This window comes from Uloborus diversus, chromosome 5 (genome assembly GCF_026930045.1).
Source record: "Uloborus diversus isolate 005 chromosome 5, Udiv.v.3.1, whole genome shotgun sequence".
NCBI classification, from domain to species: Eukaryota; Metazoa; Arthropoda; class Arachnida; order Araneae; family Uloboridae; genus Uloborus; species Uloborus diversus.
Window position 1 is genome coordinate 165,261,952 of NC_072735.1, and position 17,278 is coordinate 165,279,229.

At 32.8% G+C, this 17,278-nt stretch overlaps 1 protein-coding gene across 1 annotated transcript in view; it reads right to left on the reverse strand.

Moving 5' to 3' along the window:
- The window catches only part of LOC129223448 (calcium-binding mitochondrial carrier protein Aralar1-like), a 76,781-nt gene that overhangs the window by 10,221 nt on the left and 49,282 nt on the right, over nt 1-17,278 (reverse strand). Inside the window, 8 exon segments of the mRNA XM_054858065.1 lie at nt 241-331; nt 8,344-8,502; nt 12,615-12,753; nt 14,281-14,424; nt 15,269-15,349; nt 15,434-15,487; nt 15,489-15,643; nt 16,911-16,986. Of these exon segments, the coding sequence (XP_054714040.1) occupies nt 241-331; nt 8,344-8,502; nt 12,615-12,753; nt 14,281-14,424; nt 15,269-15,349; nt 15,434-15,487; nt 15,489-15,643; nt 16,911-16,986 (899 nt within the window).

The window sequence follows — 17,278 nt, forward strand, 5'->3', positions numbered from 1 at the left end:
CTCAGTAGCACCCAAATTGCTGCATGCAGTTAAACAACAATTATAATTATTGAACAAATTCTTAATAACGAGTTCAGCACATTGCTTTTGTGATTTAAACAAGTTTTATGTTAAATTACAAGTACATTGCTTTTGTAATTTAAACGTCAGAAAAATAAAACATCAAAACTGCAATACATTTGTATTTACCTTAGTATAGTTTAAAAAGATTTCTAAGAAAAAAAGCATTTAAATACGAACCTTCCACCGAAATCAATATAAAACATCCTTTGTAAAATTTCATATGTCAACAAGGTAAAACCAAATTGAGGTGCTGATCGAAACACTCGAGCTGTAATAGTAACAAAACGAATTAATGCAAAAAGAATATTAATATAGCAATTGAAGAGTTTAGAAAATCAATATGTTATGACAGATCACACAAAAATATTTCTGTACTTGTATTTACCGATTTAGCAAATGGGTTTTTTCCTGTAAAAATTCCCCAATATGATAAAGAACATTCTTTCAATCATTAAATATACTGAATAAAAGTTTCAATTTAAAAATTATTTTCTTCAAATTTTTAGCTATATACTGAATACTGAGCCATTAAGTAAATTTTTAAAGTACAAATTTTATTTCAAAAACAAATAAGGAATTAAACAAATAAGTGCTTATTTTTTCTGTTTTCTAAAATCTACGCAACTATTAATAATTTATCAAGCAATAGAATGAAATTCTCAGAAAATAAAGTCGTCATAAGCTTATATGTGTCAAAATAAAATCCATCATTCAAAATGATTGAAATGTTATCATGATGTAAAAGTATTGAAATCTCTAACATGGAAAACATTTTACCAACAAAATATATGCTCAAAAAATAGGTCTTTAACCAGTGGTGTCACTGGGGGGGGGGGGGGGGGGGGTCCGTCTTGGGAATCACCCAAAGTGGAGTTGCCAATTTTTGAAAATATAAAGATAAAATGCTTTTTTAAGACTACAAATTTGAAAAATGTCTGGGGGGGACCCCCCAGAACCTGCCATTATCCATCCCACATCATGAATTTAATATTATACTCAGGATTAGGTTCATATTGTCAAAACTTAGACCTAGTAGTGACTTCCTCAAACCAAATTTTCCCATGTGCTGGAGATATGTTTGAAATAATTAAGGGGCCATCAATTTCGTACAACCACTTATTTTTTAGATCTGTCAATGGCTCTGCTCCAATGCGTCTAGGGCAAGTTATATAAAAGCGTTCATAGTTTTTATTTGTTTTTGTACACTAATCCACTTAAAATTTCGTAATAACTAAAATGTTCTGAAAATTGTATGAATTTCATGTTTTTAATGGACGTAAAATTTTTTTTTTTTTTTGCATTAGTTGGAGGGTCACACAACGAATTACCGCTTTGGTTTTAACTATAGAAGTTACAAATTAGGAAAATGCAATTAAAGCACTTCAGATGTTCTTCAAATTATCCTTAATATCATATTTATCTCATCTTCATATATCCATACTCATATTTTATCATTCCCTAAAATTCAGAGTTTCATTCCCTAAATTGAGAATTTCCCCCTCCATATGTTTAAGAGTGTCCCATTTTATGAAAAAAACTTCCTTTACCCAATAGATGGCGCAAAATGTTGCACCCTGGTTGTGACGAAAGCATCATGCTCGTTGTACGTTTTAGCCGCAAACTAGTTTTACAACTGACAGGATTTACGCGACATCCAGAAAAGGGGACAAACCGGAATTTGTGTGGAGGCGATATTGTTCTTCAGAGGAGTCAGTGAGGAATGTCTTTCATTGTTCGAAACACACCCCTCAAGTGCCTTCAGGCATTGACAGCGCGAAGGAATCGGAAAAGCAAACAAAACCGCTGCAGAGAAATGAGATGAGAGCATTTTTGCTTCGATTTGAAGTTTAGATCAGAAATGATTTCGTTATACCAAGGGTTCATCTTTTTAACCGCGGAAACTTCGGTAAATTTATCGCAACATATTTTAGAAATGTCTTCTTTTTGGCTATTAAATCTACTAATAAAAGTTGTCAATCTAATGTAGTTTTTTTTTTTTTTTAAATATTAATCTTTAGAAGCTTTGTTTCCTTCATGCTGCATTTATAGAAATTGCTAAATAGTAATAGAAAAGACTGGAAAGTTTGTTAAATCAGACTTGGACAATTTAAAAGAAAATTGTCTTTGAAAGGTCACATTTTTTTAATCTTTACGAGGAATTTTACCTTTTGTTCATGACAAAGGTCCACAAAAATTACCATGGAATTACAGAGAAAACTTGGTGGTACGAATCTTTTAAAATTTTGAAGAAGAAAACATAGTTTTTTACGGCATTTAACAGGGCCCAGTCGTGCAAAGAGGGGGAGGAACAGCTCCCCCCCCCCCCCGAGATCGATCTTAGTTTTCGCCTAACTTGGAAATAGTCGGGGGCTACGGGGGAAGAAACTGCAAATTGTGATAAAATTATGAAACTCGGCATGCTTGTAGACATTGTATAAACAAAAATTTTACAAAGGGGAGGCATTATAAAATCCCCCCCCCCTGGCGGCCATTTTTGGTCCAGAACCAAAAACGGCGATTCTTTTTAAATTTTCGTTATTATAATTTTTTTAATCATTGGTTGTGTCATTCCATGGATGTTTATTAACATTTTTTATTATTTAAAACTCCAAAAAAATCTAATTTCAGAAATAACTTCACAAAAAATGGTTTTTTTAAAAATAAAATCAATATTTTTAAATTATGAGTTCTCTGAAGTGAATTTTTCCCCCATAACATAATTACAGGTTTCTGAATTTGAAGATACATTACATTTGTGTTATATCAAAGTAGGATTCCAGTTATCCAAACTGTAATTGCCCGAACTGTCCAATTATCCGGTCATGATGCCCCTCGTTTTAAATGACTGAGCACGCATAATTGAAACTATTTGAGAAGGGTATAATAGAATAAGGACTTGAAGAAAAAAGAGAGAAAAAAAATTAATTTTCAGACAACATAATTCTAATAGAAAGAAATTTAAAGTTAATTTTAAATTTCTGTTTATTATTATTATCACTATTGTTGCTGTTTTTAATTCTCCGTCACCCAATTGATCATCAGTAAGCTTTTTCTCATTTTATAATTAAAAAAAAAAAACATATATATACATAAACAAATTCAAGTTTTGGAGCACCGTATCAAAGCTGGTGCTTTTAAAATTAAAGTTTATTAGATCATAGATTTCAACTAACTTGAGTATCTTTACTGAAACTTTGAAGGAGTTGATTTTGTGTGTGTGTTATATACAAATATACGTGTACTCGTGTACAATATACGAATTTTGTATTAACTTATCCAATTATTTAAGACATTTTTAAACACCCTTTAAACTGTTCCAGACCATTTCTTAACAATATATTACCGTTTCTTGCATAAACAGCTGAATTTTTACCGTATTTTTAAAAAAACAGCAGTATTCAAATCACAGATGCACAATATCAATTATCAATGGGAGAGAGAGACATGAAAAAAAAAAAAAAAAAACAGTACGGTACATATACAGTATGCAGTAATAATAAAGCACTACACTGTAATAGTACTATACAGTATTGCTGTGCTATCTTCGATCAGTGGCGGATTTACATTCTTTTCAAGGGGGGTGGCGGATGAAAAACGTGAAAGCCATATTCCTCCCCTCAACCCACTATGTAGGGAGGAGGGAATCAATTGCACCCTTTTAGCCTGTATTTTAAATTTTAATCACCCCCTATCGCCCCTCACAAACTTATCGCCCTTCCTTTTGGGGGCTATCACCCCCAGGGTTAGAAACCACTGTCCTAAATCATAGCAAAATGTATCATCATACCAGTATAGTGTAGTCCATGGAAGAAAAAGATTGGAAGATACATATAGAAATATAAAAATTATTAATGTTCAAAAAAGAGGGGAGGGGCGAGCTTCGGTTTCAAATTAAAAAGTGGGTAATGCTGTCCATCTTCGACTACACTGTCTCAACTTAATTTAAAGCAAATTTGTGGAATGTACTTGATTGAAATTAATAGCGAAAGCTAGTAATTCCTTTAATTCTATATTATTGGTTTTCGAAAATGACAGTTACAGAGGGGCGGTCATCTCCACCACCCCCCTGGTAAATCCGCCACTGCCTTCGAACCATTTTTTAGAGTTTCAAGCGTTCAAGAATTCGTTATCTTGTCACAAATTTTCACTTTTTCCTTCTATCTTCACAAACATAGCATGAAACAGCGTGCTTTGGTGCAGAACATTTCATCACCTTTCATATTTAGAATTTAAAATATTAAAAGAAAATTGTGGAGTTGTTATTTATACACACTAACAAAGCGATGTTTTGACTAGCGCTGGGTGGGAACTAGAGCAGTTAGTGATGCTAAAAGGATGAAAGTATATTCACGAAACTAATATTTAGTAGTAAATAGCGAAGCCGTCATTTTGCGCCATGATTCCTTTCTAAAAGTTTTCGTGTTGTGGGTGAGAAATTAGCGTTAGCTCTAACATTCGTTACTCGAGAAAAACTCGCGTTATAGGCATTTAGCGTAAGTTGAATCGCTTTGGAGCGGAAGCCGACTGTATATGAGAGATATAAATGTTCAATTTTGAGTGGGGAAAATGTAAATTTATCATACATTTCACGACAGTATATTTTTGAGTATTATAGTTTAAAGTTGATTGTATTCAAAACGTTGATCAGAATAAAACATGCGTCTTGTTTTGCCACAATGACTTGAGCAGAAAACGGACAACCAAGTTAGAAAAGTTACTTATTGGATTTAGTTCAAGCACTTCTCTGCTTCCCAAACGTGATGAAATTTTAACTAAATACTGTTTTTTTTTTTTCCTTTTGTTTTAGCAAGATTAGTGAACTCCCCCCCCCCCTTCGATGATGAGTAGTCATTTGATTGTCATCATTTTTATTTGGAGGAGAATGGAATATATACTATGACTACGAGCATTCTTCGGAAGGGCTACAGAGGTGAAAATCAGGAAAATATGTAGCAAAAAGGGAGATCCAATGGGGTATTCCCCCAAAAATATTTTAAAAATCAATAAAACGATCTATCCTTCCTGGATTTCGTTTCAAAGTTTATTTCAGGTCCGTCATTTGGGAAATCAGGGTGAGGAGGGGCCATTGGAACCTCCTGGATTTTAGAAATATTTAAAAAAAAAAATAGTCTTTTTGTTCGTATTTTTTGTTTGTTCCTTTAAATATTAGGCAAACGTTTGGATAGGTAGCCTCTCCCCCGGAATTTTTCCGGAATTGAAGTCTCCAAAACGTATTTTAATCAAGTTTTAGTGATTGGGGGGGGGGGGGGGGGAGAAATGATTGGGGGTAATATGAAGGAAACTTTGGAAATTTAAGTTTCAGAAATAGAATAGTAGATTATCTTAGATGGCAAGGCGAAACGATCGGAGACCCTCACCCGGAATTTTTTTTAAATTTAAATCCTGAAAAGGAATGTTTGTACGGTCTTTAATCATGCAAAAGGAATAGAAGGCACTCCTGTGAAATTTTTCCGAAATTGAAAGCTTAAAAATCCATTTCTTTGCTATTTTTAGGGAATGGGATAGGGTTCTAGGAACTTCTCGAAATATTTCCAAAATTAAGTCCTGAAAACGCAATTACATGACATCTTTCAGGATGAGGGTTGGGGTTAAGAGACTGTCTCACAAAAAAATTCGATATTGAAGTTCCAAAAACGAACTTTCAGACAATTTTAGATAATGTTATAGGGAGGTTTTTTTCGACCCTTTCGCGGCAATTTGTAGGGATGCAAGTCCGTAAACCAAAATGTAATAATGCTGAGGGATCATCAGGCTCTTTAAATTCGCCACTATGCTCAAGTATTGATGCTTCTCTAAAATGATTTTTTTCCTCTACATATTTTAGTTTTTAAACTGTTTAATGATATGTTTTTGAATGTGTTCTCTTATAAGAAATTCTTCGCGACTCCCTTGGAAGTCACAACATGCTGGTTGGGAACCGCTGATCTGGAGCATTAGTAATTAACCAAGCTAGTCAATTAATGGTTAAAATACTTTTTTTCTCAATAAAAGTTGTACTATACACATTCATATCTTTAGCATAAAAATGTTTGTAATTACTTTGGTATAAAGAAAAAAGCTTTAAAACTAGCATTTAACTATGTCATTACTACAGGTAGATCGTGTTTGTCAATTACTGGCGTTGAAGGCATTTTAGATCAATGCATGTAATCGACCAACCTTCAATAACAAACAGCATAAATGGATAGTTATTAAATGCATTTTTTTTCCTTCACTGAGAATAAGCATTGATCAGCATATCTCAGTAAATGAACCTGTAAAATTAAATTTAACCTAGAAAAAGGTGATTCAACATTTTATCTGATAACAATTTGCACCAGTAAGAAAAGTGACTTCCTTGAAAACTTCTAGATGTCTCTGTAAGTATATCGTACGTAACCTTCATAATGGTCTAATCAAAACCTTTGTTACAAGTTAGTTCAACTTACTGGCTGATGGTCAGTAACTCGCGGATCACACTATAATACTTCCTGTGCAATTTAAATAAACGCTTATCAATATAATGTTTACTTAATCTGTTACTTTTCCAAGTCCAAAACTTTAAAGTATAAAATTGAGATGAAGATTTACTTAATCCATTTGCACAAATTTGACATTTTTATGCTTGTATTTGCAATTTATTCCCAGAATTTTAAGCTTTGTCTTAAAATTTTTAAACATTCAAATATAAAAACCATTAAACGTTACATAATATATGAAGTACCTACTTTCTAAAAAAGTTTCGTGTCTACAAGGTAATGATTTGAGCCTATTACGCGTACGCACACAATATGTAAAAATCTTTACTTTTCAAGTTCAATTTTGTTTTTTTTTTGAAAGTTCATATATTATCATACATAATACTTTGCTCTTTGTTATAAAGGGCAAATATATGCACAAAGATGTCACACCTGCGCAAATGGATTGAGCAAGGTTTTTTTTATTAAATAAGAACTATTTTCGGATCATCTTTGTCCTTCGTTAACATTAGAAAATATTAATTACTTCTTGAAAAATAGTTAAAATCGTTGTTGAAATAAAATATCACGAAATTTTAATGATCTCTGTTGCGTCAATTTAGAAAGATATTCATTGCGGATTAGGAAAGATTCTGTGGCGAGCACTCGTAGGCCAATCCTCCACTTCTTGTTCACCCACCTGTTTCTAACAACACGGAAAATACACACGGGGATGTCCTCCCTCCCCCCTTTCTCTTTCCTTGACTACAATCACTGCCTCCTCAAGCATAAGCTACAAGCACTGACATCCGATACCACTGGCCATCACTTCAGGCACACGCATGGAAAGCCTCACTTTTTCGCAAAAATCTAGTTCATCTGCAAAACTCACTGATGGCGATATTTGTCCGGCGGGATCGCCACGCGATCACGAACAATTGGTTTTAGAGAAAAAAAAAAAATCTAGACTGATTTATGAAGAATATGAAGGAATGAAACTTGTTACAGAAAGTTTATGGTCCATATGGAATCATTTATTAGCATAAAAATGAGAAAAAAGCCGAGCTATTAATAAAATAGACCTTAATTTCACGTATCCTTACTTATTCGAGTTTTTGACGCCATCTATTGGCACTTTAGGCAACTATAAGATTAGTGGACAGAATCGAGTAAGTTTCAGAACACGTGAGCATTGAAAAATTTTTTAATGATATTTACAAAATATTTCAATTGCAATGCGTCTACATTGTTTCTATGGTTCAGAGAAAAAAATCTCGAATCTCTGTGTTTAGATGATTTTTCATGAATGTGTTCAAGAGAAATATTTCATATTTGACAAAAAGTACTTTTTAATATCATTTTGTGATAAATGTAGGTAACTCAGCAGCAATTTACTTCATGTACGTTGTTTTTTACACTTTCATCTGATATAGTAAAAAGTTTCATTGCAATCCGGCGATTAGATTTTTTTTGTCGCTGTTCCCAAAGAGTCAAGTTTAGCATGTTTTTCTACCGGAACAGCCTTAAGCTTTTGGTACTCCTGGACATTTGCCCTTGAGTATGATGAAATACTTCAGAAATAAAAACAAATTTATGTCACATGTTCTAGAGCTCAAAATCCATACATGTGTTAGTGTTAAATTATTTTTCAATTGTTTAAAAAAAAATAATAATTAGCATTTACAAACAGGGACTCTTGGCATTTGTATTTTTAAAATGCAACTTAACAATTGAAAATTAAACATGAACTTATTTAAAGGACAAAGAATTAGTTTCAAATCCTATTATATAAAATTAAACATGATGTTTTCATGTGCTTTACCTGGTCCTCCTTTCCAAAAAGCAGCTCCGCCTTCTTCCCGGAAGATTTTTCTACAGGCATCGAGTACACCAGTATATGTTGTTTGCCCTTCACGAGCAGCTACTTGCAGTCTAGTTTTGATAACATCTGCAGGAGTTACTAAATATGCAGCAGGAACACCTAGATTATTCAAACACAGTTAGATTTATTTTTCAGCAAAAGGTACAGCAAGTGAAACACATGAGAAATTATATCTTAGACAAGCCTTGAGATGATCTCAATAGTTGAAAGTATACAAGCATAGGTTTAAATCTGGCTCCAATTGGTGGCAGACGATAAAAGTCCACAAAGTCTATGTGGTATGATGACCGTGTGGCATGTAAAAGATCCTGATGAAAGATCTGTGATGTATTTTGCAACATTGAGGTTTCTGCTGTTGGGTTTGCAACTAAGCAAAAATTACTTGTTGGATTCAGTTCAACATTAAAAATTGCTATTGAGGGTCATATGTCAGGCAGTGTCAAAAATGTTTAAGCCAGGGCTCTGGAGTCGGAGCAAAATTGCTTGACTCCAGGAATTCCAGTCTCCCACTCTGCCTCCTTTATCTCAAAATCAGCCTGACTCTGACTCTGCAACCACTGGCAGAGTGGCAGACTTCGGGAAAATAACCGGCTCTGACTCTTTGAATATTAAGCCCCCAACTCTTGACTCACGACTCTTTCACTCCAAAATCAGTCCGACACCTACTCTGACTGCAGCTTGGGCTTAAACTACTATTTAATTTTCACAGACCTAAAATCGTGTCTGTAACACAATCCTAGGGTACTTGTATGACTTATAATAATACTCTCCAGTTTAAGTTTACAATCTCTTTGGATTTACCAGGAGGGAAAAGCTTCTTACAAAAAATGGACCTCAAAGCAGGGTTGCCAGATTTAAGAACAGTAAATACGGGATAGGTTCTAGGAATGAAAGGAGGTGGGGGATATTTTTGACAGGGTTCATACACTTTTGGTTAAAAAAAATTCCCTGACTTTTCCAGGTTTTCCAGGTTGTTTTTTAGAAAATTCCAGGTTACTCGCTTCATTCAAAATTTAAGTTTAAATAGTAATATTTTCAAAATAATGAAAAATTGTTTAAAGTAGCAATGCAGAAGAACTGAAACTTCTCCCCTTAGATTAAAAAAAAAAAAAAAAAAAACCTTGGATTTTTTTTTCTCTGTCAAAATTTTAAGTTTTTTTTTAAACATTTTGTTCAAAATTGTTTTAATTTGTTCACTATTTGTTGAAAACAGAGTACTTTCAACTTATTTTAGCGTTTCTTTGATGTCACGCGTAATATCATAGCGTTTTGCTGTAGTCCTGCAGCAAACTTTTAGCATCCGCTTTTGGTTTACAATACTTTTTATTTTCTTATAAGTAAATTACACAAAACATATTGAGCAAAATGCAAAACTAAGTTTCAGTATGAACATGATTAACTTGTTGCATCAATCGGCATACCATTTAATGCATAGTAACAAAAATCAACATCCACCGATCATAGGCCAATGCCAATAATCTTTTTTTTTTTTTTTTTTTCACATATTAAAGGACTCTTACATTTAAATTTCAAATTTTCTTTTCCAGAAAGTAATAGTTAATTTCCAAAAATTCATAATTTTTTGCACATTTAGTGTTATTTTCAATATTACACATTGATATAAACATCCAATTCTGTTTCTGGAAGTTTAAGTCTACTTCCATTGTGCAAACGATCAAATATGGCGAAAAAGTGAAAAATTTAAAATAATAAGTAGATTTTTGGATTTGTAGTATAAAAGTAGTAATAAATAATTAATAATCCTTAAAAAACTACAATAAAAGCAAAATAGTCAGTATTTAGCACATAAGAGTGTAAATCAAATAAAACAAAAAAATGTTATTTAGATTAAATTTTGCATTTTTTCCAGAAAATAATTACAAATTATCCGGAAAAAAAAGGCACAATTTGTGTTGTTTTCAATAGTTTGCATTGCAATTAACATCCAATGCCGTTTTCGGGAACTTAGGCACTTAAAAAGTCTTGTGTACTTCCATCTTCGGAATGACCAAATATGGCGGCCGTGCCCAAAAATAAGAAATAACTTTTTTAATTTGTCGCATGAAGACAATTAAAAAATAATAAATCTTCATGAAACTACAATTTATTGAAAAGTTTTTATCCCATTTGCGTCCGAGGCAGTGAGGATAAGATTAAGTTTTAAGAACAAAATTTTTCATTTCTCAAGAAAATTATTTTAAATAATAATAGAAAAACAATTTGCAGACCATTTTTTTTATTTTCATCAGTTTTCAATTAAAGAAAACATCCAATTCTGCTTTGTTTTTAGAAACTTAGGCATTTTGGGATCGTATCTACTTCCATCTTGTGAATGACCAAAGATGGCGACTACGTTTCACACGTAACTGAAATGATTTTCCGATCAAAAAAAAAAAAGAAAAGATTTTGCCCGATCGACCCTCCCATCTACAGGTTGTGCTTCCGAAGCAGTAAATTGTCTTCTCTCCTGTTGAGTTTGTGTATAATTGCTGTTCACCTGATTTTTTTTTTCCTTGGGAACTACTGAGAGTCTAAAATGGCGGCTGCTGAAGATTTTTTGGGTCGCCACTTTTTTCATTGCTTTAAAATTGTTACAATTTTTTTTAAATGCATCGATAAAAATGAAGATTAGATCTCATAAACAAAATTCCCTGGGAAAAAATTGGGAAAAGAAAAATTTTGGGGACACATTTGGAAAATTTCCTGACATTTTTGACTATGTCATTTTCCCTGATAATTCCAAGTTTTCCCGGAGCGTACGAACCCTGAATCGAACAGAATGTTGTGGCAACCCATCTAAAACTTTAGGCAGTAGAAAGAAATGCGTTCCCCTCACTGACTCCATGCAAGAAAATCTTCGCTCTTTTGGCGCAATTTTCGTTGTGAAAAAAACGTTCATTTTTCGATCGCAGTTTTTAAGTGCCAGCCTCGGTTTAGATAAAAATTTACAATTTTTTTCGTGAAATCACAATAAAAACGAAGACTAGATCTCATGGTACTTAATTCCTTGGGAAAAAAATGTAAAAAAAATTTTTGGAGGACAAAATTTGAAAACTCCCTGACTTTTCCCTGACATTTTTGACAGTGTCATTTTCCCTGACAATTCCCGGTTTTCCCGGAATTCCCGGAGCGTACGAACCCTGTTTGAGGTTAAGTGCAATTACTGGTTATTGTATTTTTAAGAGGGGATGAACAACCAAGTTTTAACTGCTTTAAGAAAATTCCTCTCAGTATGTTTATGAGTGAGCACAATTTTGGAAGAACTCTAACTCAAAGAATTAAGTAAGAAATAGAACAATGTTCAGTATACAGATCAACGTTGATAGGAACAGGTGCTAATTAGTTTTTTACTTGCATTCGCTATAAGAGAAATGGTGCAATCAAAAAGTTTTCTTGTTAAATGTAACTACTTTATCTGAAATAATAATGCAAGGAATCGTGGAACAAAACTTGATTTTTAATGCCACAGCAGCCAATGGGGAAATCTGAGCAAAATAATTTTAATGTACCATTAATAAACATAACATATGGATTTTACAATAATTGATCAGACGTAGAATTAAACCTTACAATTTGAACAAGCTAAAAGAAAGTAACAAACACAGACTAAAATTTAAACTCTTATGATTATTATAATACAATATGGATCAATCCTATGTCTTCAAAAACCATATTTGCTATTTGATTTTTGTCCTGTAACAATCCTTTTCAAATTTTTATGTGTCTTCGAGTTATTATAAAATTCATTGCAACCTATGTTAATTGAATTGATAGCTACAATAATTTCTGCTTTAATTAACTGAACAGAACACCTGTTTTGTACGTCAATCCACTTCAAATTCATATGTGAAAATATTCATTTAGCAAATGAATTAGATGCAGGTCTGGATCTATAAACTTTGCCCCTCCCCCCTGTAACAAAACACAAAGAGGAAGAAAACATTTGTACAATACATTTTTTTGTTTTACCTTATTTTTTTCTCTTAAAATAATGTATCGTTTGGTAAAATATTCTTATTAGCTAGAATACGGGACACTTTAGCTGTGCTGTATGGAAGTTTACCGGGACGCGGGACAAATTTTAAAAATACGTGACTATTCTTTGAGCTCCGGGACGCCTGGTAATCCTGCCTCAAAGGGTTAAAGATGTAAAAATTATTTTTGAGTACAGCACAAATGTAAACATTCTATGACTCAATAGTGAAACAAACCTGCTATACAAGCTGATAGTAATAGAGAACCAGGGCCATTGTGTCCATCAGCATCAGCAAATTTCAACTTCGTATGAGCGTAAACAGGAAAATAAATGGCAGAGAAGGGAATATCACGAAGAAAACATGCTCTAGCACCCTAAATATGAAAAAGAAATAAACTTGTTAGTGAATGAAATAGTTTTTTAGAACTTGCTTTTCTGTCGTTAAAACACTCGGCAATAATTCCCAAATAAGGAGCTAGTGCATAATCTTGGATACATCACTCAATTTTGTCCCTATTTGATACATTCTATTGCAAAGACCTGCATTTTAACTAGAAATGGTGTTGAGAATGAAAACATGATTTTTAAAATTATTTTTGTTCTGAAGAAAAATATTACAAAGGAGTGAAAAAATTAGCAATTTATTTACTTTTTGAAAGTGGTCGAACATATTATTTTTTAGAGCAATAATTTAATATATATATACATATGTGTGTGCATAGTTATCTTTTTTGCATTTTTAGTAATATTTCACACGGCATGGAGCTATTAATCCGGTTTTAAATTTTTTTTATAATTTCAGGCTATTTTATTGGCTGCACTGCAGGCATTTAGTGGATTTAATTTTTTATTTTTTCTTGATTTCTTTCACATTAAATTATTCTCATGAAATTTTTATCGACAATGACTTGTAAACAAAGAACTTATAATTTGTTTTCTATAATTGTACAAATTACTTTCCTCATCCAATCATGAAAAACCTAGGAGTGCCAAAATTTAACAGGTTTTTAAATCATAGCTGTTTGAGATTAATTAACCATCTCTTGCATGCTCTTTTAAATACATTTAAAGAACAAACATGGCAAGTTTCATCAAAATCTAAGCCTATGGATGCTAAATCACGCCTAAATGAAACCTAAATTTAAAACTGAAAAAGATAAAGGACAAAATATTGACTTAAAACCATTAAAAATTCACACCTTGGGATCAGAGCTTTTGCGCTATACAGGTTTTGGGGTTATATAGGTCACTTCACAAATTTTGAAACTAATATTCAGAATATATCATAATATTAGCATTTCAGAATGAGTTTTATCTGCAATGAGTATTAAAGCACTAATATTACTATTAGTCATTCACAAATAAATGTGTTTCACAATCAAAAGAAAGTGATTTATCCTTCACTTCTGCTGGTTTAATGGTTTGCACGACAGCTCTGCATTTTCAAGAGCCAACTGGTATTTTCTTTTTACTGTGAATACCAATTTTCATTTAAAAGCTTTTGCATTCAATTGGAAAGATGAAAAACTGTTAAAAAATTTAATTTGCCTAACAAATTTATGTTCGCAAGGCAAAACAGAGGGATTTTTAAACCATCAAAACCTAGTGTTTACTTCTGAAAAATTGTGCAGTATATAGAGAATTGCTTTATATAGGTTGGCGCTAGATTTTTTTATCCACATTTCATTAACATTCAGTAATATTTGTGAAAATTATGTGCCTCATTTAACTATATCTTCATCCACTCCATTTTCAGCATCTTATTTCAAGCTGTTAAAAGAAACAAACTTGCACTGAAAAAAGTAGCATGAATATTAAATTACGGAACTCATGTATGACATAGCTATGCACGGAACTTGAATTTCTTTTATTTGCACTTCATCACACATTTAATGCCATACCTTGTACAAACCTGTAAGGCCTAAATCTTTAATGACGGTCAAGGCACGAACTTTCTTCCCCACGGCAGCTATTTCGCCTGCAACTTGTAATCGAATTTTGACAATTTCCAAAGGATTGGTGAACATCACTTGGGAAGCACCAGCCTGTAATTAATTTAATACGTAATAAACATATAAAAGAAAAAAAATCAATTTACTACACTTATGTTAGTTTTACATCAGCAAAATGGTAACGAAATATTTGTTGCCACTTTTCTATTGGTTTGAAAAAATTAACAAATAAACCTATGTACTGGCTAATTACAACCATTTAGTCCATTGTTAAAAAACTACTTTCACATCAAAGTATATGCAATCAGGGCCGGATTTGGAAGCGTGGAGGCCCCGGGGCAACGAAGGAGTGGAGGCCCCTAATCAGGGTTCGAAAAGATCATCATATTTTCGAAAATATCCAATACTTTGATATATATCCGAATATTTTGATATATAAGTATATATCCGATATTTTCGACCCATGAAAGTTAGGATATTTTGTAAAAATTTTATTGTAGGGGCCCCTTTGTTGTGGAGGCCCCGCCTGACCTCCCCTAAATCCGACCCTGTATGTAATAATGAGATGACGTAACGGGTTTAAGATAAACAAAAAGGAAAGGACAACTATTTGCTGGTATAAAATATGTATATTACATATAACAACTCATATATCAATATATCAATAAAAAGATTCCAGTCATAAATATATTTAAAAATTAAAACTAAGGATTTTTTCCCTTCATACATTTTATTCTGAAATATTAAACTGTTTTATGTAATGGTCACTTTTCAAATCAGAGCAAACTAGATGCTTTCAATTTTTAAATTATTTTCATCACTGTATTTTACTCTCTTGAGTTTATAATTTTTAGGCATCAAAATCAAGTTAAAGTAAACAAATTAAACACAATTAGTTCCTTAAAATTTTTAAATATTATTCAAAAAATGCACTCACACAGCCTCCGGCAACTATTTCTCCCCAGACAGGAATTTCTCCTTTCGAATTTGTCAATTTGTCGCGAACAAGATCGTTCATCTGGAAAGCAAAAGATGCTTCTTTGAGGGGTCAGTATATTTGGATAACCACAAATGCAAAATAATAACAAATAATGGGACTGACTGTGAGTTTTATAGCTTTTTCTGGGCATACTCCTACAAGCTGAGGTATCAGTCCCCCGGTACAGGCCGGTGAAACCTTCATGGCGAATGACTTTCTTTGCGCAATCAAAACTGTTGCGATACATCAACTCCCCAATGTAGGAACCAGTTCTTTGGTTCTGCATTCTAGTTTTTACTAAATCTATTGGATATACTACAGTAGCACCACAAGCTGAAAAAGGAGAAAGATTACTCACTTTTCAAATAGCTGCAAACTATTCGACATGCAAAAAATATTTAGTACATTCCTTCTTAACTAGTCTGTACTTAACTAGAACTCTAATTCAACTTTTTTTTTAATTGAGAAAATTAATTTTCTATATGCACAACAATCTTATAGTCAAAAAAAATCTAGCATACATATTAAGTATTACAGTAGAACCTCATTTATACGGATCCCTGGTTCATCCAGATCAAATTTGATGAATTAAAAAAAATTATAATAACTTAAGTAATAGGAACAATAAATGCATAAAATATTGGCTCTTTATTTTGATTAAATGATGATTTGATTGCATAGGTCGTGCAGTAAATTATTGTCATCTAACAGAAGTGCCCCCTTCCCCCACGGGCAAGGACACCCCCTCAATATCGCAAACACCTCCCCCCCCCCAAAAAAAATAAGAAAAATACCCCTCGAAACACCCCCCTTAAATTTCAGTGATGCGGTCTGCGCCATGGTCCCCCCCCCCCCAGGTAGGCACTCCTGCATAAAATGAACAACCTTGCACATTTAAAACGTCAGTCCGACATCACTAGAGCTGAACTATAAATGATAAAGTGGTTGCTAGTAACAATCCTATGTAATTTTATGTAATTTTGTTACAAGTCATTATTTTTTATGGTTATAAAAGATAAGCCCGCTTATTTGTGAATGTGTTTAGCTTACAACCCATATTAAACGTATTTTCAATTATCCAGATTGCCTTTTGATCCTTGTTAGTCTAGATAAACGAGGTTGTAATGTAGTTATATGTAGTGGTCCAACAACTTATTCATCATATTTTTGTTATGAGTCACAAAATGTATGACCTATGACACAATTTCATTTGTATTCTATTTTCCCCCAACTAAGCAATTTAAACCTTTCAGCAAGCGAGCAAGCTTTGGTTCTTAAAATCAATAAGCAAGCATCATGCATTTATGTCAGCAACTTTAGTTCTTTCTTTCATTTAGAAAAGGTAGAAATTAATAAAACCTTATAACAGACTTGTTGGATAACAAAAAGCAGTCTCCTTGCAACAATCAAAACATAGGCAAGTTGCATTTGTATGCCTGCAGTTAAAGTGTGTTTCAAGTTTTAAGCAATTGTCAGTGCTGGAAAGCTAATGGAATTTTTTTTATTTGCCCCCCAATCAGGTGGTTATGTGGAGTTTATTAGCAATAAAATTAAAATGGCAGAAAATGAATCTTGTAGAAAGAAAAATGAAAAATCTTACCCCCAGCAAATGAGCCTAAAACGAACCTGTACATGCTTTCTAAAATCTGTATTCCGATGCTCCTTTCCGCAGGACTCTGTAAAATTGAAATTGAACACGCATTGCAAAATCTATCATTGTGAATGAAATATAGTTGGGGCAAACCTAACTTGGCAGCAGATGATGCAGATCCTAATTATAGCATTACAATGCTGTCAAGTTAGGTTTGCCCCAACTATAGTTTACAATGGAAAAGCAAATAAATAATATGAAAGTGAAGAAGGAGAGAAGAAGTATCAATGAGTAGAGATTGTAAGGTGGGACAATTTTATGGGAATCAAATTTGGAAAAAACTTCCACTAAAAAAAAAATCTAAAATATGGCATACT